The sequence below is a fragment of the Anas platyrhynchos genome, chromosome 9 (genome assembly GCF_047663525.1).
Source record: "Anas platyrhynchos isolate ZD024472 breed Pekin duck chromosome 9, IASCAAS_PekinDuck_T2T, whole genome shotgun sequence".
In the NCBI taxonomy this organism is placed as follows: domain Eukaryota; kingdom Metazoa; phylum Chordata; class Aves; order Anseriformes; family Anatidae; genus Anas; species Anas platyrhynchos.
The window spans coordinates 14,434,826-14,461,957 of record NC_092595.1 but is presented as its reverse complement, the minus strand read 5'-3'; the positions used below and the strand labels follow the sequence as shown (position 1 = coordinate 14,461,957).

Below are 27,132 nucleotides of genomic sequence, written 5' to 3'. Positions count from 1 at the left end.
CACAGTCGTGCCTTTGCTGTCCCAGCCTGCGGGGGGACTGTCACCCCCTTCCAGCCCATCCAGGGGACGCGTCAGGGAGCGCGGAGCCTGCGCTGCGGGCAGGCGCTGAGCGCCACGACGCAGGCAGCGATGCCGGGCGTTCAAGCTACAGCCTTGGGTGGTTTTTGTTTTTGTTTTTTTTGGTTTGTTTTCCCTCTGTTGTCCTCTGGGCAATCAATAAAAGCACCCGGGGAAGCCTCTCCCGCCCCAAACACCCGACGGGACCCACCCGAGGGGGGGGACGCGCCCCGGCCGCCTCCGCCGCTCCCTGGGGCCGGGCAGCGAGGGGCCGCCCCCGGCCTGCCCCCGCCCCGCTGCCGGCCCTACAAAGGCGGCGGTCCCCAGCCCTTTCCTCCTCCTCCTCCTCCTCCTCTTCTTCCTCTTCCCCCGGCCCCCGTCCCGCTGCCGGTGTCTCCATGGCCCCGCTCCGGGCGCTCCGCTTCTGCGCCGCCCTGGCCCTGGCGCTGCTCCCCGCGGCCGTGCGGGGCGAGGAGGAGGCGGCGGGAGGTGAGCGGGGTCCCGCGGGGCCGTGGGGGGGTCCCACGCGTGTCCGTCCCGGTCCCGGCCTCGCCCGGCGCCCCCCCAGTGCTCCGGCACCGCTGGGAGCCGCAGCCCGTGCTGGGGAGCTGCGGGGGTCCCGCGGGACCGTCCCCGGCCCTTGGGGGGCTGCAGCCGAGGTGGTGGCAAAGGGCACGGGGGTTTGGGGTCCTGGGGTGTTCCCCCGGGGCTGTAGGAGCAGGGTTTAGGGGTAGCAGCGCTGGGGGTCCCGGGAGAGAGGCGGTAATGGAGATGCAGGGGAAAGTGAAGGCGCTTTTCTCGCTTCCTGAGCGCGTCCCTCGGGGCGGGGGGGCTGCTCGGAAACTCCGGAGCAGCGAGCCGGGGGGGGCCCAGCCTGGGCTGGAGACACGGGCGCGATGCGGTGCCCCCAACCCGTCTGGGATCCGGCACAGGGCCTGCGATCTCGGCCTCTCCGTGGCGCACAAACCTCCTTATCTGAGGAGCCGCGTTAATAAATTGCCTGGTTGTTTGGAGGGCTCCGTGCGGAGCATGTAACGGGCGGCGGGTCACAGCCGGGGCTTCCTTCCAGCTGCGAAGGGAAAAAACACAGCCCTGCTCCACTGCTTGCCTGTGGGGAGCCAGAGCTCCCCTGGGGCTCAGCACGGGGACCTGTAGCAGTCCCGGCTCAGGGTGGTGCTGGGGGTGCTGTGCCTTGGCTGGCAGCGGGCAGGGTGCTCCCATGCGCTGTCCCTGCCTGCTGGGTGCCTGTGCAAGGGGGCTCAGGTCCGTGACCCGCACCCCAACAGCCTCACGCCTCTCCCCTGTGTCTGTGCTTTCAAGCTGCTGCTCTGCGGGGGCTCGGCCAGGTGTGCAGTGTCGTAGGTGGGGACCCCGAGGGTGTCAGACACCGAGGATGTCATATCCTTTTGGGTCTGGTGGCTGGCAGCTCTGACAGGAGCGTTAAAATGCAGAGCCAGGGACGGGAGCAGGCTCTGGGGTGTGCTGAGAAGCTCCTCGTGGTCCTGAGGTGTCCTTTCCCTTTCTGCAGATTGCCACCAGTACACAAACAGGAGCTGTGAGGAGTGCCTGAAGAATGTCACCGTAAGTAGCTGTTGTGGTTTAACCCAGCCGGCAGCTAAACACCACACAGCCATGCACTCACCCTGCCCCCTCCCTTTCTAGGATGGGGGAGAGAAATGGGAAAGTGAAGCCTGTGAGTTGAGATAAAGACAGTTTATTAAGACACAAAAATAATAATAATAACAATGATGATAATAGTACTACTACTAATAATGTGTATGAAACAAGTTATGCACAATGCAATTGCTCACCACCCGCTGACCAATGCCCAGCTTAACCCCAAGCAGCCCGGCCCCCCCCACCTCGGCTAGCCACCCCTATATATTGTTTAGCATGACCCCATATGGTGTGGAATACCCCTTTGGCCAGTTTAGGCCAGCTGTCCTGGGTCCATCCCCTCCCAGATCCTGCTGCACCCCCAGCCTGCCCGCTGGCAGGACAGAGTGAGAAGCTAAAACGTCCTTGGCTTGGTGTAAGCACTGCTCTGCAACAATTAAACATCAGCGTGTTATCAGCACTCTTCTCATCCTAATCCAAAGCATAGCACCCTACCAGCTACTAGGAGGAAAATTAACTCTGTTGTTTAACTGAAAGCAGGACAGTAGCAGAAGTAAAACCCCAGTTTCTCCCAAAGAACTGCAAGCGCAGCACGTGTTTTGGGTGGTTCAGAGGAGCTGCTTCCCCCTCAGGGTGAAGGGACTCGGTCATCCCTGCCCACTGCAGTGAAGACAAACACTCCTCAGTGCTCTGGGGCGAGGCCTCTAGGAACTGCTGGCTTCCTGGTCTGCTTCTTGAGTCATCAGTTGAACTGCTGAGCTCCTCCTAGGAATGCAGGACGCTGCTTTTGGGCAGGTGTGTCCCCTGAGCGCAGGAGGACCCGGCTGCCTGCTGGGCTGTGCTTGCTGATGGAGCAGCTTGGACCCAGCTCCGTCGGTTGCCTCACGTGGAGCAGGCTGTTCCTAGAGTCTCTTCCCACTGAGGTTTTCCTGTAAACAGTTGGTTTCCCTTTGGCTTTCCTCACATGGCCCTATGTAGCCCCCATCCTGGGCACGTGGTGGGGTTGGTTGGGGCAGCAGGCTGCGGGGACAGTGGCACCGGGTGGACAAGGGCTGTGTGCCTGTCCTGCAGACCTTAGTGGTGGCTAGCAAACTGGAGCCTGGCTACCTGGCAGTGCTGCTGCCCAGCGGTGACACCGTGCTGTTGTGTGTTGCAGTGCCTGTGGTGTGCCAGCAGCAAGCAGTGCGTGCCCTACCCTGTGCGGCGGATCCTGCCACCGGCCGACCTGTGCGAGCTCCGCTCTGCGCGCTGGGGAGTCTGCTGGGGTGAGTGAGTGCCTGGGGCTCCAGCAGTTGGCCCAGGGCTGCTGCTGCTGGGGTGGCAGCGACCCACCGAAGTCACCGGGGGCTCTTTGAGCATCAGGTGAGGAAGGCGAGTGGGAGCAGTGCCACGTCTTCTGGCAGGAGTAACCCCTGCGCTGCTCCTGGTGTGGTCCTTGGGCTTCAGGACGTGGTGAGGACTGAGGGCACTCCATGGGCAGCACCCCACAGTGTGCACACCCACGTCTGAGCTCTGCAACAACCGCACTGCCCTGAGCCCAGCACGTGGCTCCCTGTCCCTCAGTGCTGTGCCTGCTGGTCCCAGCAGGCTCTCAGGTCCATGGGGGCTACAGGAGGCACAGTGAGGTGGCTTCTCCTCGAGTTCACCCACCTGAGAAAGTTTTCTCTTCCAAAATTAGCACCGCATGAGCCACCTGGAGCCAAGTCATCACCAGGGGCTTTTCTGGCTGGTGGCTGACTGGCAGCGTTTCCTGCTTGGTGGCTCTCCGGAGAAAGGACTTGTTCAGACCCAGGTTGTGTGCTTGTGCTGGGACAAGCCCCAGGTGTTGGGTGGTGAAGCATTAGGAAACAAGACGTGGCTTGGTTTCTCTCGCCTGTCCCTGTGATGCACGTGAAGTCGAATTGTGGGCACAGTGAGCTATTGTTCTGGAGGCCGGGTCCTTCACCTGCAGAGGGAAAACTGCTCCCACACCTCACGAAGAGAGAATCTCCTCTTTGTGAACATCAGTTTCTGAGACTTGTGTAAGACCTTGAAATACGAGTTTGTGTGCGAGTAGCCTCAATAAAAGGCCTCATTGTGGAAGAACACATTCCTTAGCTTGCAGAACTAGCTTTAGAGAAGATTAGTCCTGCAGGAGGAGATTAGCTCTTAAATGTGCCTGCATTTATGGTGTGCGACTCCGGCCTTTGTTATCAGGCAGAGGAGTGAGCGGGGCAGGGGTGACACGAAGGCTGGGCTCACCCCGCAGAGCCACGTGTTGCAGAGGTGCTGGTGGAGCAGTCTGCTTAGCTTTGCCTTGCCCGCCGCTGCTGATTTCCAATATTTGGCTTCTGGTTTCGCTGCAGAGCAGCTGGCCAGATGAAAACTTCACCTTACACATCAGGAAGGCAGCGCTGTCGAGTCAGCTCTCAAACGCTGGCTTTTTCAAAGCCCTACCTGGACCTGCCCGTTCCTGGGTGACCAGTGAGGGACAACTCGGGACCTGGGGACAGAGGCGATGCTCTGCAAGCTGCTGGCTGCCTGCCACCTGCTCACCCAAATCCCCGGTGAAATGCCCCACGTGGGCATGCGGTGTGGGGCTGGCTGCCTGAGCCACACCAAGAAGGAAGCCCGAAGGGTCTGGGATGTGCTAGTGCACCTAGAAATAACGCCTGGCTTGCCTCGACTCCAGTAACAGCACCTGCGTGGCTGTAAGCGCTGCAACTTCCCAGCAGCCGGGTATTTGTGTGCTGAGTGTCTCTCCTTGCATCCTGCAGTGAACTTTGAAGCCCTGATCATTGCGATGTCTGTGGTGGGAGGAATGATCCTTATCATGCTGGCTGTCTGCTGCTGCTGCTGTTGCAAGAAAAAGAGCAAAAAGCAAGTACCGGAGGGGGAGGAAGGGGGCTGCTCCGTTTTCCTGAAGAGCAGCTGAGGTGCAGCCATGGGCTGGTGCTGACGGGGCTGTTTGTGTGCCAGGCCAGACAAGGAGGACGAGCGAGCGGCCCGGGAGCGGGAGCGGAGACGGGTGCGCCAGGAGGAGAGGTGAGGCCACGCTGCTGCACCCAGTGCTGTGCTTGGTGGGGGGGTGTGCACCGTGAGCAGGGCCCCTGCTGGGACTGGGGGTGCACCCAAAAATCCCAGAGGCCTGCTTGGCCTTGCTGTGCTGTTCGCTGACTCGTGGCCCCTTTTCTGCCCGCAGGAGAGCAGAGATGAAATCGCGGCACGACGAAATCCGAAGGAAATACGGTACGGCGGCTCCTGCTGGTGTCTTCCACTAAGCTCTAGGCCCAGTAACCGCGTCCCGTGCTGGGAGGGCGATGGGGCCGGCCTGCCAGGAGGACACGGGGACGCAGGGGGGCAGCTGGGGGCAGGCAGTGCCACGGAGCTGCTGTTCCCCAGAGCTCTGGGTGGCGGTGGCAGGCGGGAGGGCTGCTCCGGGGGGGTTCTCAGCGGCTGTCCCTTCTCTCCTAGGGCTGTTCAAGGAGGAGAACCCCTACGCCAAGTTCGACAACTAGCCCCCAGCCTGCAGCACCGCGGCCTCACCGGGACACGGGACACGGGACGGGGACACCCCCGGCCAGGAGGAGAGCACCACGGCACCGGCACCGGGGCTGTGCTGTGCTGGGTGCCAGCGCTCCCTGGGCTCCGGGCTCCGCTCTTGGCCTCGCCTGCCCCGCGGTGAGGGCCGGAGCCTCCCGGTGGAAGCCCCCCCGGTCCCTGGGGGGCTGGGGCGGGCCGGTCCCGGGGCTGTCCGTGGGCTCTGCCTTTTTCTTGTGCCTTTCGGGGCCTCTCCCGGCAGCGCCGGGGGGGGCGGCTGCGAGCCGAGCAGCGCATTAAAACCTCCGCTCACCGCGCCCTGCGCTGCCGCCTGCTGCTGCTGCGAGCCCGGGGGGCGCGGGGCGGGACCGGGACCGGGAGGGGGCGGGGCCACGGGAGACCACGCCCACCCCGCGCTGGCCACGCCCCCTTCATTGGTGGCCACGCCCCCCGTGACGCACTTTCCAGAGGCGCCTCGGTGCTGTGCGCGCCCCCACGCCCGCCCGGCCGTGAGCGCGCGCGCGCGCGCCAGGAGCCTCCCACGTGACTCGTCCCGGCGGCCAATGGCGCGGGCGGTTGGCGGCGGGGAGGCGGGGCCGGGCGCGGCGCGCGCGCGCGCTCTCGAGGGCGGTTGGCGGCGGCGGCGGCGGCGGCGGGAGCCGAGCGCGGGCCGCTCCCCTCAGCGCGTGCCCGCCTCGGCCCGGCACGGCCCGTTCCGACCCCCCGGCCCCGCCGCCATGTCGGAGGAGAAGCCCAAGGTGAGGCGCGGCGCGGCCGCTGGGGCCTCAACGCCGGGCACCGGGGGCCGGGCCCGCTCGGCGGCTGCCGCTGCCCTGCCCCGCCCCGCCCCGGGCACCTCCGGGCCCTCGGGGTCCCCCCCTCGCGGTGTTCTCACGGCGTTGTCTCCCCGCAGGAAGGGGTGAAAACGGAGAACGACCACATCAACCTGAAGGTGGCCGGGCAGGACGGCTCCGTGGTGCAGTTCAAGATCAAGAGGCACACGCCGCTCAGCAAGCTGATGAAGGCGTACTGCGAGAGGCAGGTACGGGCACAGCCCCCCCGGGAACGGCCCCGGGCCCTGAAGGACTCGGTCCCGGGGGGGTCCGGCCCGCTCGTGGCGGGGGGCTGGGGCTGGGCTTGGCGGTGTGCAGTGGGTGAGCAGTGCCCCTTCCTCGCCCGGCGCTCCCACGGCTCTAAAAATCCCTCGTGATACCCAAAAATCCCCCACGATATCCAAAAGTCCCCCGTGAAGTCGTTTCCCACACCTCTTCGGTTCCGATCCCGGCTCGGATGCTGGCTCGGTCTCAGTTTGTAGCCGTGCAGCCCTCGCTGTTATCACACCTAAGATTTTGGCCGTGCAGGGCGTGCTTTCCCTTCGGAAGCGTGCATGAAAACAGGTTGTCCCGTGCCACCGCTTCTTTCACCATCTTTTTTTCCTCCTCCTCTTCTCACGTGTCCTTTTCCCTTCCTGCTGGGACGTTCTGCAGGTGGCTGCAGGCTGCTGTGTGCAGGAGGCTGGCTGTCCCCCGGTGCTGCCTGTAGCTCACCTGGAGAGAGCTTTATCCAGGCTCAGAGCACATGTGCGCCTGCACCGGATCAGGTGCTGCAGGGAACAGAGAGCAGGGGTGCAAGCGGCTTTCCAAAGTGGAGTGAATTTCAGTTTGCAGGCATCTCTCCTCTCCTGTCACATGTGATGCTCTTTCTTTGATTCCTCAAGGCTTACGTTGCACCCCATCCTGTGCCTGATGCAGCGTATGTCTTCTCAGGCTGGGAGTGAGCTAAATGCAAGGGATCCTCAGAGGTGCACGGAGAGCTTTTTTGCTTGTGTGGCTGTAGGTAAGGACTGGCAGGCTGGACAGCAGAGGGGTTTTCAAGAGTTTTAGAGGGCAAAGCAAAGACCTAGCTCACTGAGGCAGGGAATGAAGGCTGCATCACACAAATAGAAACTGAATTCAGTTGTGAACTCGGCTTAGGCTTTAAAAGCAAGACTTAATAACTGCAAAAGTCTCGCATTAAGAGCCCTAGCATGTTTCTACCAAAGCACGCAAGTAAAAATCTTCATGGTGGTCTGTGAGTTCTTTTTTCCTTAAATGCTTCACAGTTCCTCTTTTTGTCAGAAGATAAGGGACTAGACCTGGGAGTGAATGTGTCAAAAACTTGTCTTAAGTATGGGAAGTCGGTGCCATCAGGCAATTGCACCAAGAGGTAGCCTTTCTAGGTTTTTTGGAAGTGTTTTCTTTTGAGTGAACTGCAAATACTCTTACTTCCCTGCATGAAAAACAATTGGCACTCTTCTCTGCCATGTGCTACGAGGCTATCTAGAACAGTTCGCTGGTTGATCTCTTTGCAACTTTGATATCACCTCTGGATGATACTTTTTCTCTTGGCTTTCCACTTCATTCTTTCAGCTCTTCTTGAAGTTAAACGTTACTTTCTTGTTCTCTGCTGCCTTCTGGTATTTGTTCTTTGCAGAGCAGGACTGCAGGCTGGGTCAGAACTGGGCACCAGAACAGTACCTGTGGCTCTGTATCAAGTCCTTGCTGTGACAGCGGCTGCCCAACAGTTCTGCTTCCTCAGTTCACGCAGCACAACAGATGCATTAAGTTTCCTATTCATTTCAGCCTTACCTTTGTTAATATCTCTTCTGATAGTAAATCCCTAAATGCTTTATTTGGATTCAAAAGCCAAAGTGAGGTTTCTCACGCTAACTACTCTGAACTTGCAGGGTTTGTCAATGAGGCAGATTAGATTCCGATTTGACGGACAACCGATCAATGAAGCAGACACACCTGCACAGGTACGAAAAACACTTGTACTGCAAATTGCTATCAAATACTTTATTGGTTGCATGCAGGTCAAAGGGGCTTGGAATCAGGATGATTCTCAAATAATTCAAGTCCAGCTCACTCAAAATAATTTGTCTAGAGTGGGATTCCTGTCCCCTTGAGTTCTGTCATGGGTGTTGGGGGCAGAAGATGTCTGAGCACTGGCGCTGAGCAAGCCGGTGCCGAGTGCTGCTGTGGGCAGCAACCCAGGAAGGTGCTGGAGTTTTCAGCTCTGTCCCGCTTCTGCTTTGGCCTGAGGAGAGCCGGGACTGAAGCTAAATGCCATGCTGCTGTCAGCTCCGGTAATGCTGAGAATTTGGGGAGCTTCTTGTATCGAGAAAACCTGAGGTGAGGAATAGAAGAAACGCTTGGCTGAGGTGATTTCTTGTAGAAGACAGTAAACGTCTGAGCATGGCCTCAGAGGCAGGCGTGGCTCCAGAGCCTGTTCTGGCTAGAGAACGGCTAGAGGTGGCAGAGGTTCCTGAAGTGGGCTCTGCCTGCTGCTGTCTGAGACACTTTGGGCAGTCCTGCAGGGGTGACGCTGCCTGGAGAGACTGCTGGAAGGGGGTTGACACAGCGTTAAGGTTGCACCTTAAACGCTCAATTCTTGGTACTGGTTGGGGCAGAGATCTGAGTGCTTTTGTACCTTTGTGGTTGTGAATTTCAAGTCCTGTGTTTTCTGATTAATTAACAGCTGGAGATGGAAGATGAAGACACTATCGATGTGTTCCAACAGCAGACAGGTGGAGTGTGTTAAGACATGCCATCCTTTTGAGAAGAGGAGTTTAAGGATCCTCATCGCACCTCACTCTCATCTGGTTTTGGATTTGCTATTAAATAGTAAACAAATGAACATGCCAATCACACAGGATTCTTCTAAACTTTAGAGGACATTTACCAAAATTGCTTGTTGTCTTTGACGTACTGCGTGTGCAAGTCAAAACAGTATCTGCAGGGATTAATCTATATCTTCAATTGGGCCAATTTGATTTAAGTTCATTTTAAGTAATATACGTTGTCTATCTGCTGTTAACTTTTTTTTTCTTTAAACCTGTGGCCTAAATATTCATCCATGTTTTAGGACATGGACTGTTCATTCCTGGCTGTTGTCGGTCTTGCCCCTCTGTTTAATTCTAATCTTGTAAATAATTCAGTATATTTTCTTGCTAATCGAGAGCTTAAAAGTTTCCTTTTATAATATGCCTAAGAGAAGGAAGAAGAGATGCTGATTTAAAGTTTTTAGTGTGTTGCAAACAGTTACTTCAGAGATGTTAAGCCTATGACACGAGGTCTGTACGTGCAGATCCGATGCTTAGTATAGAGTCAGTTTGAAATATTCCAGATTTACATGTGCGTTGCCATGATTTGATAAAAGTTGCCTGAAAATATACTTTTTTTTTAATGCAGTCGTGAGAATCGTCATGAATTATTGTCAGAAATGGAGTCACCAGGGCAGCTGGTCCCAAAGTAATGCTGGTGACAGAGCTGCGGGGTGTTTTGTTGTGCAGGTTTATGAAGAGGAGCCTCTCACAACCTCATCCGTCTGCTAAATGACAGAATTCGTAACCCCTCTCCAGTTTGTACGTCTCTGGAAGCTGTGTCTTTGTGTCTCTGTGTGTCCTGCAGAGCTGTGGGCTTGGTTTTTGGTGGAGAAACTTGGTGTGTAAGCGGGGAGGGCAGCCTAATCCCACCGCACTGTGCATGAGGAGCTACCAGGAACCCTGCAGGCGAGGCCACACCGAGCTTTGCATCCCCACAGCGCTGCCAAAACCTAACCCCCCTCAGAGGGCTCCCCGCAGCCCCCTGCCCGTGTCCCCGCCGCCCCCCGCCCCCCGCCCGTTCCCCTCATGGCGCTCGCCTCAGCCGGGGCCGCGCTCGCTCTGCGCCTGCCCGGCGCGGCGGGGAGGGCCCTGCCCGCACCACAGAGGCGGAGCCATGGCGGGCACGGCGCTGAAGCGGCTGATGGCCGAGTACAAGCGTGAGTCGAGGGGGGTGCCGGGGGGCTCCGGGCACTCCTCGCCTCCATCCTCACCCCCCAGTGAGGGGGTCCCGCTGCCGCGGCACCGGGCGGGCAGGGCCGGGCCTCCCCGGGCCCAGCGCAGGGCCCGGCCCGGCAGCGCCTCCCCGGGGCTCTCCTCATCGGCCGCGCTCAGGAAGCCCCGGACGGGGAGGGTGTGGGGGGGTGGAGGGACGGTTCTCCTTTTTATTTTTATTTATTTTTTTTTGCTGACGTGGAGTTGTTTGGTTAAAAACCGCACGGGCTGTGGCTCGCTGACAAAATGCGGCGTGTCAGCCGCTGGTGGGCCCCCAGAGCCCCGCCAGAGGGAGCAGGGAGCCTGCTGCTGCTCCTGTTCCTGTTCATATTCCTGCTCCTGCTCCTGCTCCTATTCCTGCTCCTATTTCTGCTCCTGCTCCTGTTACTGGGTGCCCCGGGGATGGGGCCCTCTCGGGGCACTGCCCCTAGCACGAGCAGTCCGCTCCCCAGTGCCCTTGCGAGGTGCCTAAAGGTGAGTTTCTCCTCACAGCCACGCAGCTTCCTCCTTCGTCCATTTGGTCTTTGGTATCCTGGCCTTTTACATAAGGAAAGGAAGTGGAACAGGGTGAAAAAAAAAGGCCTGGTTGGTAGGTGGAGGTTGGCGTCGGGCTGGAAGAGCTGGATGCCAACACAAAGCTTTGCATGGCCCTTCCTGAGCTGGCCTGGGGCTGCCGTGTGGGTGAGGCGCCTGCTTGTGTTGTGCCCCAGGAACCCACAGATTGCTGTCATGGTCCAGAACCGCCGGCCAGCTTCCAAAAGACTCGACTTTGCTTTTGTCTTTTCTCTTACGTAAGGCCCTGCAGTGTTTTTGATCCTTTGTTTCTGAGAGGCTCCGAGATCTAACTCGAATGCCCCGTATGAATGAATTATTAAGGGAAGAGCGGTGCTAAATAAACAGCATCGAAACCAGTTTTAATGAATGCTACAGGCAGACATCACGTGAGTCTTCCCTGCATAGTTTCCCAATGTGGCACTTATCATGAATGGAGATAACATCTTGCTTGTGATCTGCCTTTCCAAACCCTTTCCCAACAGTAATAAAAGGCAGTGCTGTGAGAAGAGAATGCCATCCGTGGTGGCTGAGGGGACGGCGCTTCTGCTTCTGGACACCTGTGGTACAGAAACAAACAAGAAATTTCGGTTTCTGCCCTGCCAGCACAGTGGTGGAGAGGGGAAGGCTTTGAGGATTGGCCCCTTTGCTTCTCTGAGTGCGAGCACACCTTAAGCTTTGGCTTTTAATTTTCCCTGTGCGCATCTCTGAGTCTGTTTATTTTTACCATGGGTGAAAAGCGTTAGATGCAGTGGGAAGTTTCAACCCATTGGAACCCAAAAGCCTTACTTCCATCTGGGAGATGCTCTGACACCTCACTGTTTTCCTTTCCATGCAGAGACAGAAGGAAGGTGGCTCTGAGCACCAAGGAGATTTATTTATTTTTTGTCCTTATTTAGAACATTGTTTACGTGTTTAGAGTCTGATGACTTCTTGCTATCTCGTATTTATTCAAGCATTTTTATCATAAAACTAATTGAGATAAAGCTTTCAGAAATCAGGTATAAGAAAGGGTATAATCCCTTTGTTATTAATTCTAAATTTAGAATATTTAATAGTATTACAGCCTGAAAAAAATACAGTCTCAATAGGAGCTTGTGAGACTTAAGAGGTGGGAACCTGCTGCTTCTGCCTTTATCATTTCCTTACTACGAGATCAGGAAGATCTCACAATCTGGATGCTTTCAATCTAAAATGGGTTACAGGCTGGAGCTGGAGGCGGAGAGCTTGCTTCCAGACGCTACCTTGGCTGGGTGGACGGGCACCAAGCCGCCCCCCTGCAGCCAGAGCCCTTCCTGGGGGACTCACGCCTGAGCCCCCAGACCAGGAGAGAAGGAAACGAGGAAACGGGGCTTCTTGCAAAGCAGGGCTCTGGGTTCAGGCCCCTCAGGTGCTGAGGGAACGTGCCTGTACTATTTGCTGAACTTCATTTGCTTGGTCACCCTGGGGACATGCTAAATGGATACAGCTCGCAGAAGGCAAGTAATACGGTCAGTCCCCTTGTTAACCCCACCGACAAGAAGGTGTGTTCTCAGCTCACGTTGTTTGGGGTGTAGTCAGCCTGGAAGGACTCCCCGGCGAGCACCGGAATGAGAAGGGGGGCGTCAGTGGTGTGTGCACCCAGATCTGCCCCCAGTCCCTAGCAGCAGCACTGCGCTCCGGTTGTGCCAGCTTCTGCCTTTCATTCAGGCTCAACTTAAAAGCAAAGCTTTCAAGTAAGGCTTAGCTCTTCTGCTGCAAGCTGGGACTCCATTGTGTCTGGGTTTGGATGCAAATCCCCTGACTGTGTGCAGCAAAACCGCCACGCGAACCAAACGGGATGCCTTGTGGAGGATGCGAAGCTGGAAACGGCTCCAAATGCTCCCAGCCCTGAAGAGAGACATTGTTCTGCATCGGTTGGTGGGCTGCGCCGCCACGGGCTCCTCCAGCATGCACCCACCACATGTGTGTGAACGGAAAGCTCTCCAGCCACCCAGACTCCCTGTGACACCCCAAAGTGGCTCTGCTGATGTATAAATGGCCAGCGTCTTACCTGCCAGCCTCTGCTTCTCCTCGTGCCTCTGCTGCCCCTTTGTTTTCCCCTTTGGCCTTTCAAATTTTTTTTTGTTTGTTTGTTTTTAGGATTCTTCTTCTGGTTTCCCATCTTTATCCTTTTTTGCAGCCACCCCAGCACTTCAGGGCTAAGCAGCAGGTGGAGCACGTCACCGAGGGCTCTGTCCAGGTGCCTCCTGACTGCTGGCAGGCGCGGGGCACCGACCACCTTTTCTAGAAAGCCTGTTCCAGCATTTGGCCACTTCCATTTCCAACAGGCGTTCTGCAGGGAAAGGTTAAACAAACACCAACTGCAGTTTTTTTTGCTGCGTGCTGCAGTAATTGGAAAAACTCCCCCCCAGCATTCCTCTAGGGTTACCCTTGTTTGGCTTCTGTTTTGGATGCAGTGGCAGGACTGGAGCAGATCACGCTCTGTAGCTCTTGAAAGCAGTGCTCCCAATTTCCTTTAGAGAGAGAGCTCTTCACAAATCACCCGGGAGGATGTGACCATGCACGTGTAGAGGGGCCTCTTCCTTCCTAACTGAGCAGCAGCTCTTCCCAGTCAAAGCTCCTGGGCCCGTTCCCTGCCAGTCCTTCTGGATAGAAACCTCCTTCACCTGTCCCCAGGGGGAGAGATGAGAAAGAGAAGTGGAGAATTGAACTTCCAGCACTGTGGAGACTTTGCTCACTGGTATCTGCCTCCTGCTTCCCATCGCCCCGGTTGTGCTCGGAGGGGGAGCGCTGTAAAGAGTCCCCTGGCTTTGCTGCCAGATGCTGCCTCCAGCAGCACAGGGGCTGAAACAACGAAGCTCCCCAGGTTTTCAAAGGAAAGCAGGAGAAATACCCATTATTATTATTTTTTTTTTCCTTAAAGGGAGTGCCCCGTGATAGATACACGCAGTTCAGGAGCTCCCAGGCTTGACATCTCTCTCCATCTGCCTAAAAACATCTGCAGGCAGGGTGCTGGGGACCCGCTCTCAGGGTGGACAACCTGCTCTGTAATGCCACTGTCCGGGTGCTCGGGGTGTGTGTCATGCTGGCACCAACCTCCAATTTCCTGCTCTTTGAACTTAAATCAGGGAGGTTTGTGCCAAAGGTGAATGCAAGCTGGGTGAACTCAGCTTTTGCTATCTTTGCTTGGCAGTAAGTTTTCCTGGACAGACAAAGAGCCATGTGCTGTTCTGTGCAGCATCGCCTGCAGCTTTCATTCGTAGCCTAGCAGAAATTAGGTTAAACCTCTTTGTTACTGGTTCAGGACTTTTTGTCTTCCCTGGCTGTGCATTCATACTTTTTTTTTTTTTGGTGTGTGTGCCTGAGAAAGAGCAGGGGGTTTTCTGCGGTTATTTTGTGAGTGCTGCTAGCCTGTGGGCCACTGCTTGGGAGGTGATGCTCTCGATGAGCAGTGCATGTGCTGAGGTTTGTTAACCTGAGTCGCTGCCCAGGGGTTGTGAGAAGACAGCCTGTGCTCTCTTCACGTTGGTTGAGTGTGTGCCTGAATGGCTTTAAGTTGAAGAAACATAGATACTAGGTTAGATATTAGGAAGAACTTCACTCAGAGGGTGGTGAGGTGCTGCCCTGAGGAGCTGTGGGTGCCTCATTTCTGGCAGTGCTCAAGGCCAGGCTGGATGGGGCAGGGGGCAGGGTGCCCTGCCCAGAGCAGGGGCTTGACCTAGAGGATCTTTAGGGCCCCTTCCCACCCAAACCCTTCTACAATTCTGGGATCATTTTGTTCAGAAAATTGTCTTGCATGGCAAAGTTAAATTGTCACCAGTGAGACCCTGGGGCCTGCTGGATGTGGAGTCTTGCCCAGTACAGCACGCCCAGACAATTCCTCCCACGGTCTCCTCCTCGAGGTTTTCCTGGAGGGTTTTTGCTGTGGAGCCTCTGTGCTGAGCCACGGTGACCCAGACACTCGCTGAAACGCTCAGGCTTGCCGGCCGTGTTAACCTCTGGTGTTTGTTCTTTTCACAGAGCTGACCCTGAACCCACCAGAAGGGATAGTAGCAGGTGAGGAGCTGAGCGGAGGCCGTGCGCTGCCAAGTTGGAGCCTCACCTTCTGGTAGCTCTGAGCATTGTTCTGTTTTGTCTCTTGACAGGTCCTATGAACGAAGAGAACTTCTTTGAGTGGGAAGCTCTGATTATGTGAGTTAACAGAAGAATATTTAAAAATAATAGTAAAATAATAATCTTACCAGTTTTGCCTAATATCAACCTTGGCCTATTTTTGGCTGGGAACTTTTTGTCAGATCCAAGCTGAGAATTATATTGGGAATTCAAACAGTTGGGCAGAGGCAGTGTTGTGCTCAAGTGATGATTTGTTGTGCAGGTGTCATAATAAGAAACCCTTGGCATGTATAACTTGCAAATGCTACAGGAATCATTTGGGTTCCACTGGATATACGGTGTGTACACAAACACTGTAGGAAACCGTAAATTGCTTGTAGGTCACACAGACACATTGGGAATGTTGCTCAACTGCAAATATGGGACAGGTTTTCTCATGTGAAGTGGAGTGAAACAGGCAGATTATCAGTGATAGGAGAAAAAGGTGAGTGTCTAAAATTACTTAGTACTGAAATTTATTCTAGGAGAAGTGCAAGGTAATCAGTCTGATAAAGCAGTTGAAGTAAAAACCAACCAAACAAAAAAACCCACAAACGTAAATAATCTTTTAAAATTCTGTGAATGTCCTGAATCAGCTGCTGTTGTGCGCAGCGGTTTTGCGTATAAGCTCTTCTGCTGGTGAGCAGCTCTGGTCGCTGTGGATTGTGCAAGCAGTGCAAAAGCCTGTTGAGCTGTAGTGTCACCTGTCCCGCAAAAGCTGGCCGCATGGGTGATCCTACTCACTTGCAGATGTGGGACTCTGAATTATTGCAGGCCTTGGTAAGTGGAGATTTGAATGAACGCTGCTTGTTGGCACATTCACATGAGCAGTTGGTGGATGCCTCTGCTTATTGCAGCAATAATCCATCCTGGGACAAACAGGTCATGATTCCTGCTGGCTCGGTCCCCTGGAGATACACACCTTTTGGGGGAATAGGTAGCTTATAGCAGCCCACACCTCTCACATTAGGCAACTGCTGACGCTTTCCCTTCTTTCTGTAAGTCAGGTAGTTAGCACTTTTCCAAAACATGTATTTGCTAGTACCTACTTTCAGTTCAGAAAGTCGTGCGTAGCTTGGAGCTCAGAAATCCCAGAGAATTTAATGCGTTTCTTGGAATGTGGAAGGAAATCCTTGTCCCTCAATACTTTCTAGCAGAAGAGATTTTGTGGTTGATGAGAGCTTTCCTGGGGGGACACGCAGAGGTACTTTTGTATTTGATTCATTACTTAGAAAATATTTTTTTTCTGATGTTGCCCATAACAAATTCTTAAACAACAGAGGAGCTGCCTGCAAACTTGAAAGCCCTTTAAAGTGCTGAGTGTTGAGCTTCAGGTCTTTGTCAGCGTAAAATGAGAGGCGGAGGAGCTTTTGGTTTCTGTATTGTGTGTGTGTCATAATAGAATTATATTTTAAGATCTGCTAAATTCTGAAGCTGTGGTACAATAGAAACATGTTTACTCTAAACACGTTGGGTTACTTTCATCTCTTTACAAAACTCTATTAGTAAAAATATTTGAGTACATCTGGAAAGCAAGCTAAATGACTTGTTTACATTTTTGTGATAATCTTCTTGAATGTTTTGTAATCTCAAATGTGCTGCGTTAGACTGTGGGATTGAAAGAAGTGCAGATGAGGTAATTAAAGTAAGGTTGACTTTAAATTTGAGACAGATGGAATAGAAAAGGTAGGTAAGTAGCATAATAATGAAAAAGAGAATTTTTTTCCTTCTCTCCACCCAGTTTCTATAAAGTTACAGTACATCATCACAAATAAATACAGAAAAAAAGAGAGAGACTTAAAGGGGAAAAAGACATCACCCATTTATCAATCCAGAGGTGGGTTGGGTAATGTTACAGAGATTAATGGATTGATGTAAGAGCTTGGCTCAGAGATAAAATAAAAAAAAAGTAATGCCATTTTAAAAATAATGGTAATAATAATTTGTATTTCCGGTGTTCTTGCCTGCAGCAGTGCTGAATAAATGTTAAACATAAATGTTAAGGCTGTACTGACATGACCGAATGACAGAATAGTTTTTAAGCTTACATTTTAGATCTGGAATTGGAAACACAACGTGATAATTTTTCCAAATAGTGAAGGTTCAGAACCTGGTGTGAAACGCACCTTCGTGATAAGACATCAAACAGGAGCTCGATTAGAATATTTATGAAAACCAAGTCTTTGCAGCAGGATGACTTATTCATGCTGATAAATAGCCCCAGCATGTCGAGAGGGTTTATCATAATGCTGCTCAATACCTTAGCACTGCGTGAGGTCCGACAGGCTGCGTTGTGTTGTGCAAGCTCATGAATTTCATGTTTCAAGGCGAAGTTTGGTCCTCTTTGGTTGGCAAAGGAAAGCTTGCCTTGGTATTAAAGTTTATCCCCAAAGACACACAAATATATAATTGTAAAGAACTTTGTTAGCCTAAAGATCGCTTGAAAAAGAAATTACATAGATTGAAGCAAACTTATAAAAAGCCTCTCTAGAAAGGTAATTAGATCTATAATTAGGCTTATGCCTTTTGTTTCGTTTAGTGTGGAATTCCCCTTTTCAGCATCTGACGACTGTGGGCTTTGGTCTTTTTCCAGCTTCTTTTTACAAATAAGAAGCCCTTTACAAATGCACTTGAAACCGTGGCTATAGAATTAATTGTCCTTGTCAATTCGCTTTTCCCTCCTGTTTTGGCAGACGCTACCTCTGTGTTTTTCCCCTTGCCCAAGTAACATCGACCTCACAGAGTTCAGAGTTTCTCATTTTTGTGTTATGCTGACAGAGTTGTTAATAATATGGTGTTATTTTTGGTGTTGGATTCAGCATCTTTAGCACCGATGCTGCAGGAATAATGCAACTTTCTGTTAGTTTCTTGAATCTGCTTAGATCTCTTTGCTGTAGTTGCTTGGAAGCAGACTGACTGTGAGAGCACCAGAAGTGTGGCCAGGACAGCAAAAGCTGCTGTGATCACCGTGCGCAGTGACCGAGTCAGGATTGAACCCGCGTGGGTACCAATGGCCCTCAAAATTCCCTCCAACCTTACCGTTGCTGTCAGTTCCCAGTACATTTTCGTGGCTTTGTGCGATGGAGGTGAAGTGCTGTGGTGGCTGGGAAGATGCTGGATGCCGTGCTGGAGAAGCGGTGCCCCAGCCCTTCAGCGAAGTCTGCAGAGTAGCACTGCGTGGGGGGAAGGATGCAGACTGCCTGCCTCGCAGACCTTACAGGATTTTCTGTTTAACCAGGTTTAGGATGAGGTATTTCTTAGAGACTTATGTCCCAAGCCATGCAGAATGAGTGCCTTAAGCAGTGCCTCAAGCAGGTGGTTTTTTTTTTTTTTTTTTTTTTTTTTTTCTGAGAAAGCAGAAAAGCTGCTTAAGGCACTGCTTGTTTAATGGGCTGGACTATTGGCTCTCTGCTGAGAGGGAAGGATGCCACCGAGGCTTTTCTTGGGGGAACCCTGATGGGGTGCCCGGTAGTCTGGGCTCCAGCTGGTGTAGCAGCTCAGAGGAAATCATACCATAAGTCACAGAGGCTTTGCAAGTGTGATGTGCTTTGGAATCTTCACAGAGCAGGTGGCAGCGCTACAGAGGGTGCTGTACTTTGTGCCTTGTTGGCCGCGGTGATGTCCTTTGTGAGTTGAAAGTGGCACTGTCCTGGGTGTTCTGTAGTAGCAAATGCTGCCTTGGATTAACTCGAATAATTTCTTTGAAGTTGATCCCGGCAGCGCTGAATGGCTAAAACAAAAGCAGTTTGCTCACTTATTACAGGGCCTGCAACGGAGCCTGTTGGGTTAACGTATTTGACAGAAGAGCCCTCGAGGCTGTGTGTTTGCTCTCAAAACAGAACATAAGACACCCACCAGCTTTCAATGCGTGTATGTACATACCCTCAGAAGTTCAACAATGAGCCTTCAAAATGCAGCTGGAATTAGAATGCTCATGAAAAAATGCATTCGGTTTACCCTCAAATGTGAATATTGGATCCTGGCTAAATTTATGGAAAAGACGAGAGAGGGAATGTCAGCGGTTGAGATGGGTTAGCTTTCGTTCTGCATCGGTGCGTGTCTCTGAACTTGCCTGCTGCTGTTAAGTGTGCAGGTTTAAAATATTTCAGTCTTGTATTTATTGATCAGTCAAGTCTTCAGAATCCCAAAGTTTAACTGAGTTAAACCCAAACTGAGTTAAATCCCAGAGTTTAACTTCTCAGGGCTTTAGGTTTTGCTAGTCTTTTTTTTTTTTTTTTTTTTTTTTTTTTCTTTTTCTGCAGGTTACCAGTGCAGCCTTAGCTGTAAGGAGTCTTTGACCATTTGGCTTTGAAATTATTTTTTTTCCTTCTGGCATGGAGAATGTGTTTGCAGGCTGGGAGGTGGAGGCATGAATACATTCATAAACTTTATTTCCCAGACAATATCATCCTTGTTTGAAAAGCTTTCTGTGCGATGCATGTGTTTCCCTGGCTAAGGTTTTAAGTGATGAAGCTCATTCCATGATCTTCCCGGTCAGGGGAAATCGTGTTTGCTTTATAACTTCCAGATGGTTCACTGAATTTGAATAAATCATTTCAAATAAACTTTTTTGCTTACCTTCCAAAGATGCTTTGTGCAGAGAAGGCAAAACAGTTGTCTTCGTATTCTCACTTGATTACCCTTTGAATTTGTACTTTGATTTCCTTATTGTGTTCACAGTGCAATGTTTCATGCAGGAGCCTTGATGAAGTTCTCAGTGTATGCTTGAGAGAATGAAAACAAATGCCATAGATCTCTATTGTCCTGCACCTAGCGTTTATGGCCCCTGGGCTGTGTGTTTATTGTTACAAACCATTGTTGTATTTTTTTTTTTTGCATCAGATGGCATGAAGTGTTTATGTGTGGTTACGCTCGATACTGGCAGTTTGAATCCTCCTGGGTTTTATGAATTATTTTTGAGCTGCAGTGTTTGACATCTCTCTCTGTGCAGCACAGCAGTATCTTCAAAGGCACAGGAGTCCCACACCTGCCTCTGCTTTCTCTTGACGTGCAGACACTCAAATCCTGGAACATGCCTTGGAGCCAGATACTCCAATTATAGCCAGACACACCCTGCTAATTAAGCCATGTTGTGACCTTCCTAGTAATTTAGTGTGCAAGCTTTGATTTATTTTTTTTCCCCCCTTCCCTCCCAAACCCTGTATTTGGATTTAAGTTTGAGGTGTGAGGTGAGAGTGTTTTAACTCTCAGTGTTCTGGAGCCGATGATATAATCCAAAGCTAAGGTGTCTCACTAGACAAGACTGTGGGTGAAAGAAATACATGAAACTTGGGTAAATAACTTCTTATCTGTTTCTAGGGGTCCTGAAGACACCTGTTTCGAGTACGGGGTTTTCCCAGCTATTCTGAGCTTCCCACTCGACTATCCATTGAGTCCTCCAAAGATGAGGTTCACGTGCGAGATGTTCCATCCAAACAGTGAGTCTGATGCAGCACGACATGAGGGGCACGGGTTGGTTTTGCACCTTAAAGGAGCAGCGGCACTCCCAGCTGTGCCTAGGAGTGTTCAGCTGTACAGCAATGCTGCGCTTTCTTAGGGTCACTCTCTTTTTACCACATTAATCCTCAGATACCTGTTGGTAATAAACAGTCCAGTAAAGTTTCCAATAATTTCACTGCCTTCAAGGCATCCTCATAACTGAGTAAAATAAATAAATAGCCTGAAGATGAATGCTTTGCACACGATGTGAGATTTAGTAAAATAATACTGACTCTTTCCAGTATTGCACTATGGCTTGTATTTAAGTAGTTCTGTGTTATTTTAACAAGTGAAAACTTGTTCATATTGACCGAAGTTTCTGAAAGCAGCTTGAGTTGGCAGCATGGCTTTTTTCACCTGAAATCGAGGATTCTGTAACACTTCTGACGTGATCGTTCTGACATGCGCAGTGCTCTGTCCAAGCAGCTGGCACATTTACAAGCTTTTAATTTTAAAGATTTTTGCTGTCCCTTTTGCTGCAATTCTAGCACTGACAATATCTCAGCTGTGTTTCTTGTAAGCCTTAAGAAGAAGGAATCGAAGTAACAATGACTACAACTAACAACTTTTTGTCTTGGACAGGTAAAAAGCGTAAAGCACAGAACATTCTTCTTTGGAGTCAGCTTTGGTGTTTGTTGTAAAATCCTTATTTAGTATGTCTGTTAAATCGACGTGGCTTGTGTAAAGATTGTTTGTCATCACCCAGATGTGATGGGCTGTATCTGTGCTCTTGGTCTGTGCCACCTGAGAGCAATAAAAGGCAAGTGCTGCCCTCGTGCCTGCTGTTTCCTTCTCAGCTGACATTCCTGCACTGGTACACCAGTCTTGATCTCAGCTGGGCATCCATTTTTTCATCCTGTTCCAAGGAATTTTGCAATTTTGTGAAGTTCCTCTGCTGTCCCCCTCTCAAGACACTACTGACACAGATTCTTGCCCATTTAGTCCACAATCAAACCCATCTTTTTGTTCTCCTATGGAAGACCTCTATCTACACATGCCAGCATAGACCTGTGCAAAAGTGTTCAAGGCAGTTTGGCATCACCTCTGTAGCTCTGACGTCTGCAGCAGCTGCTGGCACGTGGAAGCAGCACGGCCACATCAGCACGTTGCTCCAGCCGAGCTAAACTGCCTGGTGGGGCTGGGCTGTGTCTGTGCAGTGCTCTGGGCTTGGCTTCAGGATCTCTGCTTGGAGCTGCTTTGTGTGCCCAGCCTGCAGCAGGGCCAGGAGGAGTGGGGTGCGGAGAAGTCCAAGCAGCCTGACCCTTACCTGTTACAGAGTGGCTCTGCCACACTGAGCACTGCCTCTGGGGGTTGGTGGGAACAGACTGGGTGTACAGGCCTCAGCTCTTTAAAGCTCCATGACTGGGTCATGTGAATTGAAATTTGAGGTCTCTGGAGGTAGTCATGTGAATCTTCCCAGGTGGGTTTGTGGTGGGCTGGTTATTACCAATAAGGCTGTAGAAATTGGTAGCCAGGCTTCTGTTAAATGATTGCTCCTCATCCTTTGGGAAATTGGAAGAAAAGTGTTCAAAAAGTCTACGTTCCATTATCTGTGCAGTTTTGAGTTATATACGGAGGGGACAAGAGACATCACAGAGCTACTGTTGCTTAAAATAATGTGGATGCTTTGGCAAAGATAACTTCAAAGCAGCAATTAAGTGAAAACCTTGCTTTAACATTTAGTAATAAAGTGGGAGATGCGTACGTCTTCCTGGAATCAACCTTTTCTGCATTGTTTATGCTGCTGACATCCAATTGTTTTAAAAGAGATGCTGCATAAAAACATGAAAATAACTAACTTACTAACTAACTTCTCCCTGCAACTTAGGAACGCATCAGGAGAAGTGCTGATTCAGCATGTGCTGTTTTTGTCTCTTCCAGCTATGGTTAGACCAGCTCCAGCCCTCAGCCCAGGGCTGCAGGAGGGGGTGTAAATACAATAAGTCTTCCAAAGTGCTTACACGTCCCAGGCTTGTACAGACATTAGCTGGTTGGGTGGAAGGAACTGGAAACAAGCACAACTGCTTCCAGTGGTCACTCACCAGGGTGAGGCTGTAACTCATCGGGATGCCATAGGATTCTACCAAGTTCCTAAAGTAGCACTTCAAACTCCCATTTTCTCGTGTTGCCCGTTCAACTTTGCTTTGGCCTAATGATCAAGTCAGTGGAGTCAAGTGTCTGAGAGGAGGACTTGTGTGAGGTGGATGCATTGTGTAGGTTAAAACTGGGAGGGGAAGATGCCCACACCCTGAGCTGATAGGTTACTTTTCCTCCACACACTTTCATGCAGCTGAGCTTTAAGCAAAAAACACAAAAAAAGCGGCACGAACCCATGTGGTTGCACCTGAGTAATGCTCAAATAAGAGTAATTATTTCCTTTGTACCTTACCGCTTTTGTCTCCCTGCTGCAGCAGAGAATGTTTGCTTAATTTTGTTTTTTTTTACAGTCATGGTCCAGCGGAGGACTCCAACACGCATTCAGTGCTGTAAGGCTGTTACCCCTTGCTTTAAGACTAGTTACTGACCTGGAGCTGTGCGTGCCTCAATATTTGGCTTGTTCCACCAGGCTGCAGCTCTTATTTTTTTCAAAGGAGCCTCTCCTTGGTTGTTAAGTGATCTGAGCGCTCCCAGAGAGCTTCTCTTGGTGAAGACGATCCAAGTTTTTAAACTCGTTTAAGGAAGTTTTTGCTAGATTTTAGTCTTCCAGCTTTTGTATCATCTTGCCTTTGTAAGAGGAAGTTTTAGTATCAGTCATATGAAGGCGAAGTCCAAATGTTAATCTGTGCTAAAGATCTGGAGAGGCTAAGTTTTTCCTCCAAGTAACAGTCAATCCTTTGTACCTCTTGTGCAGTTTACCCGGACGGGAGAGTTTGCATCTCTATTCTTCATGCTCCTGGGGATGATCCCATGGGATATGAGAGCAGTGCTGAACGATGGAGTCCTGTGCAGAGTGTGGAAAAGATCCTCTTGTCAGTTGTTAGCATGCTGGCAGGTAAGGACTGATGTTTTATTAGCTGTAGCTCAGCTGGCTTCTTGCTGCATAGCTAGAGCTTCTCCTTGCTTTTTGATGTTAAGCTGATAAAAGACATTTAAACTGCTCAGCAGGAACTAGGGTTCTTAAAGCCCTCATATTTATTTATTCTCTTAAAATAAAGGAAAAAAGTAAGACTGAATTAGAAAACAAGTGTTTCCAGCTTTGTAGCAACTGCACAGCATTCCTTCTGGGTCAGCAGCAGCCAAGCAAAGGGTGATTGATGGTCAGGCTCTGGGTCCTTTAGGGATTTGGTTTTAGCAGCTGAAGGGTTACCAGCCAGATCAAATCAGTCCGGTAATTAGGAGTCCATGGCCTCGGTGATTCACCAGCCAGCTCCCTCTATTTCTGTTTGTTACTTTGCCAGCGTGGGAAATGTACCCCGTTCTGCCACCCCAGATATAAAGGAAGCCTTCTTGAGAAGAGGGGTGTGGTAAAAGTGTGTTTTTGCAGCCTCTTAAGTGGCTTCCCCTCGGTTCCACAAGGGCTATAGATCAGATCTCTCATGTATGTCTCCCCCAAAAGATGGATCTTTTTCCACACAGAGCCACTGAACTGCCTGAAAAGGAAAAAAGCATGGCCCTGAGAGTCAGTTTTGAATGATGATGCTGTTCTAGAAGCAGCAAAGCTGAACAAAGAGCAAGCACAAAAGGCTCTTACGTGCGCCTAGATCTGCTTCAGGATAGTAACCTGCTGCTGGGAAGCTGCCCAGCAGGGACCAGTACCTCACTGGGCTCCCTGGGGCCTCCAGGAGCTCGGCTTGTGGTCCAGCCTTACCTGGACTGCTTTGCTGGAGAATCATCTGGTCTCTTGATCTCTGATGGGGCATCCTGTTCTCCCCGTGTCTTTTGGAGAAGTTAGCCAAAAACATCAACTGTCAGCTTCTTCCAGGCTGCTGACAAGTTCTCAGCTGTGGCTCTGCCGACAGGACAAGCCCCAGAAGCCCCAGCTTACCCAGCTGGGTGATTTGTGCATCTTCTGTCCTGACTACTGGAGTTCCAGGGTGGACCATAAGCATTGTGCTGAGAAAAACAGGAGCCCAAGGTGTCTGCCATGAACTGGGTTGTGCTGGATTTGGACTAGTGTATGAAGCAAAACGGGCAGAGTATGTTCTGCATGACCTGTGTAATCCTGCGGCAGTTGTCCTGCTCTGTGCTGACCATGAACTTGACAGAGCCCATGCCTCAGCTTACCTCTGCACAAAAGAAGTGTTTGAGTCACAAGGTCTTAATGTACTTCGTAAAGCAGTCTGAAATCCTCGGATGAAAGATGTTGCAGAAATGAAAGCATTTTATGGTGGTATTTTTTTTTTTTTAATAGAACAAACCATCCAAAAAAAGTGACAGAGCCTGTTTGGGTGGCCTGCTCAGCGAGGGCTTTGTGTCTGTGAAGCCGCAGAACTAGAAAAAAAATATTTTGCAGGGAGCACTGTGCAGTTTTAAGAACTCTTCACAACACTACTGGTGACACGTTAGTCCGTGTGCGTGCTGGGGCTCAGGGGCTAAGACCATAAGCAAAATAAAACCGTCTTTTTTCACTGCCACTTGTTTCTCGTCTAAAGAAACAAGTTCTTACCTTGCTGTGACACTCTCTTGTGATCATTTAAATGAGAACTGGTTGGGAATCCCACAGCTGAATTTCCTTTAGTGGTGTTTCAGCAATCCCAAGCAGGGGAAGCGTGCCAGAGCCACGGCAAAGTGGCAGCGTAGAGGCAGTGTTGAAGAAGGGAGAGGGTCTTGCTCAGTTTCCTGCCTGTCCACCTACCTTTCCCTCTCTCTCGTTTCAGAGCCAAATGATGAAAGTGGAGCCAATGTGGATGCCTCCAAGATGTGGCGGGAAGACAGAGAACAATTTAACAAGATTGCCAAGCAGATTGTGCAGAAGTCACTTGGACTTTAAGCTCACAAAAAGACTGCAATGTTTTGTATTTCTCTCCACCTGAAAAAGAGCAGTGCTCAGTGCTGGTACCAAAAACGGAAATCTTTGCAAAATTATTGGCCTACTACTTCTTATCCTTCATTATTTATTTCCCATCTCTTTTCTGCTTCCGCTGCTCCAGAGAAGCCTAGAGGCTTAGAGTTTACTCACTAGAGTGGGAGTTAGTTTACTCACTAAATTGTGGGGGAAAGGGAATTACTGCTAGGGAGAAATATTTGGGCAGTGCTGTTTTGAAGGCTATTTGTTGCTACCTCACTTCATGGTATGGAAAGCTTGGAGGATTTGCAATCCGCAGCCCACTTCTGCCAATCTGCTGTCTGCGAACAGCACTGTTTTAGGTCACCTGCCAGGAGAATTAGTTTTACATTCATACAGGCAGTATTGCACCTGGAGCAGCAGTAGGCAGAAAATAATCTGTCAGTTTTATGATACTTGCTAAGCCAAAGGCAGCATTTCAAATTGATTTGAAGAGTGTGGCTCACCAGAGAGGCTGTAAAACAAGGTTGTAGTCAGAGTGGTTTAACGTAGAAAGTGGCTTTGCACTGTGTGACTTTTTTAAAAGAAGATCTCGGTGACCATTACCAGTGACTGCCTAGTGGTCTAGAATAGGCTGGTATTCCTACATTACACTGTGAATTTGTATCAAGCCTTTGAGTCAGTGTTTTCTTAGAAGAAATCCCAAAACTACTTTTACTGCTTCTTAAAGACATTCAATGTAAACTTTCCATTCAATTAGAGGCACAAGATATGAAGAACTGGATTCTTAAACACTTTGGCCAGGTTCACCGTGGGCCAGGTGGGTCATCTGCAGCCTGACAATTCAGTGGGAACGTGCCTGCTCCACCGGGAATGTGAAATACCTGCTCAGAAAGCTAGGCACTGCTTGCCTTTGCCATTACAGCCCAGGTCACCCACTTTTCAGGTGAATGAGCCTTCACTAACCAATGCGATGAATTTTGTACAATTAACTGTAATACTTGATGCTGACTGCTCTGATGTATTTAAATAGGAGTCAGTTGTGTTTTCTAGAGGATGGTAAGATGCTTGTTTAAAACTGCAGAGTATTATAGCCAAAGTCTGGTGTGCAGGTTGTGGGAAATAGATGCTGCGATGAGCTGGGAAACTGATTAGGGGCTGCTGGTGACCTTTGTGCTTCGCAACCGGATCTCTTAAGTCCAAATCTCCTTCAACTTATTGCAAGCAATAACACGCCCATCGGTAACACGTGGAATCAGATTTTGTTGGCTGCTTTAAATGGGCTAAATGCAAGAAGGGCTTTTTTTTTCCAGGAGAAGCGTGTGCTGTGGACAGAGTTACGCTGTGCAGAAAGCTTCACGGAGGCGATTGCTTGCATGCGTGTGGGTAGAACTTGTATTTACGTCTCGCTGTCCGTGCTGCCTATTCATGTGCTGCAGATCACAGTATGCCATCCTTCTGCACCTTTGAAGAGTTTGTATTGCTGTAACTTGCTGAGCTTACCTCCCTTTAGAAGTATGTCTTCTCCCTTTGCTGTAAGGGTGCGAGGAGGACCCACCGTCATCTGGGAACAGAGAGGACGGGATAATATTGTACCTAACTAGTATTTCAGGGCATACAGGAAAATGTAGCATTTGTATGCAAAGAGAGAGTGGTTCTTTGAATTGTGATAGTTGAAGTGTAGCTCCTGGGAGTGCCTCAAACGCTTTTGGAAGCAATGCTGGAGAGCTCTGTGCGCCGCGTAGCAAACAACATGTTCAGCAGACGTGGCCAGACTGGGCTCTTTTTAAGTGCAGAGTATTTTACTTACGTGTGTTCACTCGTTATCTTCATTTTACAGTGGGATTTAGTCTGTATACTGAAAATAAAGTGATTGTATTTCTTCCTTTTATAAACGTATGCCGGTGTATTTCAGTAAGTGTTTTGTATGGGCAAACAATGGTCAAAGGAG

General features: G+C 50.8%; 3 protein-coding genes across 3 annotated transcripts; all 3 read left to right on the top strand.

Annotated features, from left to right (window-relative positions):
- The first annotated feature begins 358 nt into the window (after positions 1–358).
- On the top strand, positions 359–5,511 carry PTTG1IP (PTTG1 interacting protein). Its single transcript, XM_027464093.3, has 7 exons — positions 359–546; positions 1,586–1,638; positions 2,831–2,939; positions 4,431–4,533; positions 4,633–4,698; positions 4,856–4,902; positions 5,128–5,511. The coding sequence occupies exons 1-7, from the start codon at positions 456–458 to the stop codon at positions 5,169–5,171; spliced, it is 513 nt and encodes a 170-aa protein (XP_027319894.3). The 5' UTR covers positions 359–455; the 3' UTR covers positions 5,172–5,511.
- A 273-nt stretch (positions 5,512–5,784) lies between these two features.
- Positions 5,785–9,424, top strand: SUMO3 (small ubiquitin like modifier 3). The gene is made up of 4 exons (XM_027464095.3): positions 5,785–5,951; positions 6,107–6,235; positions 7,919–7,990; positions 8,713–9,424. The coding sequence occupies exons 1-4, from the start codon at positions 5,931–5,933 to the stop codon at positions 8,773–8,775; spliced, it is 285 nt and encodes a 94-aa protein (XP_027319896.1). The 5' UTR covers positions 5,785–5,930; the 3' UTR covers positions 8,776–9,424.
- Positions 9,425–9,879: 455 nt separating this feature from the next.
- On the top strand, positions 9,880–27,080 carry UBE2G2 (ubiquitin conjugating enzyme E2 G2). Its single transcript, XM_027464094.3, has 6 exons — positions 9,880–9,996; positions 14,606–14,641; positions 14,731–14,776; positions 20,057–20,175; positions 23,088–23,228; positions 25,054–27,080. The coding sequence occupies exons 1-6, from the start codon at positions 9,954–9,956 to the stop codon at positions 25,164–25,166; spliced, it is 498 nt and encodes a 165-aa protein (XP_027319895.1). The 5' UTR covers positions 9,880–9,953; the 3' UTR covers positions 25,167–27,080.
- The last annotated feature ends 52 nt before the right edge of the window (positions 27,081–27,132 follow it).

What these genes read in the sequence shown, in the direction of transcription:
- PTTG1IP (XM_027464093.3), top strand. Translation starts at nt 456, where the DNA reads ATGGCCCCGCTCCGGGCGCTCCGCTTCTGCGCCGCCCTGGCCCTGGCG. An exon ending in AGTGCCTGAAGAATGTCACC is followed by an intron (nt 1,639 to 2,830) that starts GTAAGTAGCTGT and finishes TGTGTGTTGCAG; the next exon opens with TGCCTGTGGTGTGCCAGCAG. An exon ending in GCGCTGGGGAGTCTGCTGGG is followed by an intron (nt 2,940 to 4,430) that starts GTGAGTGAGTGC and finishes TGCATCCTGCAG; the next exon opens with TGAACTTTGAAGCCCTGATC.
- SUMO3 (XM_027464095.3), top strand. Translation starts at nt 5,931, where the DNA reads ATGTCGGAGGAGAAGCCCAAG. An exon ending in AGGCGTACTGCGAGAGGCAG is followed by an intron (nt 6,236 to 7,918) that starts GTACGGGCACAG and finishes CTGAACTTGCAG; the next exon opens with GGTTTGTCAATGAGGCAGAT. An exon ending in AAGCAGACACACCTGCACAG is followed by an intron (nt 7,991 to 8,712) that starts GTACGAAAAACA and finishes ATTAATTAACAG; the next exon opens with CTGGAGATGGAAGATGAAGA.
- UBE2G2 (XM_027464094.3), top strand. Translation starts at nt 9,954, where the DNA reads ATGGCGGGCACGGCGCTGAAGCGGCTGATGGCCGAGTACAAGC. An exon ending in GCTGATGGCCGAGTACAAGC is followed by an intron (nt 9,997 to 14,605) that starts GTGAGTCGAGGG and finishes TTCTTTTCACAG; the next exon opens with AGCTGACCCTGAACCCACCA. An exon ending in ACCAGAAGGGATAGTAGCAG is followed by an intron (nt 14,642 to 14,730) that starts GTGAGGAGCTGA and finishes GTCTCTTGACAG; the next exon opens with GTCCTATGAACGAAGAGAAC.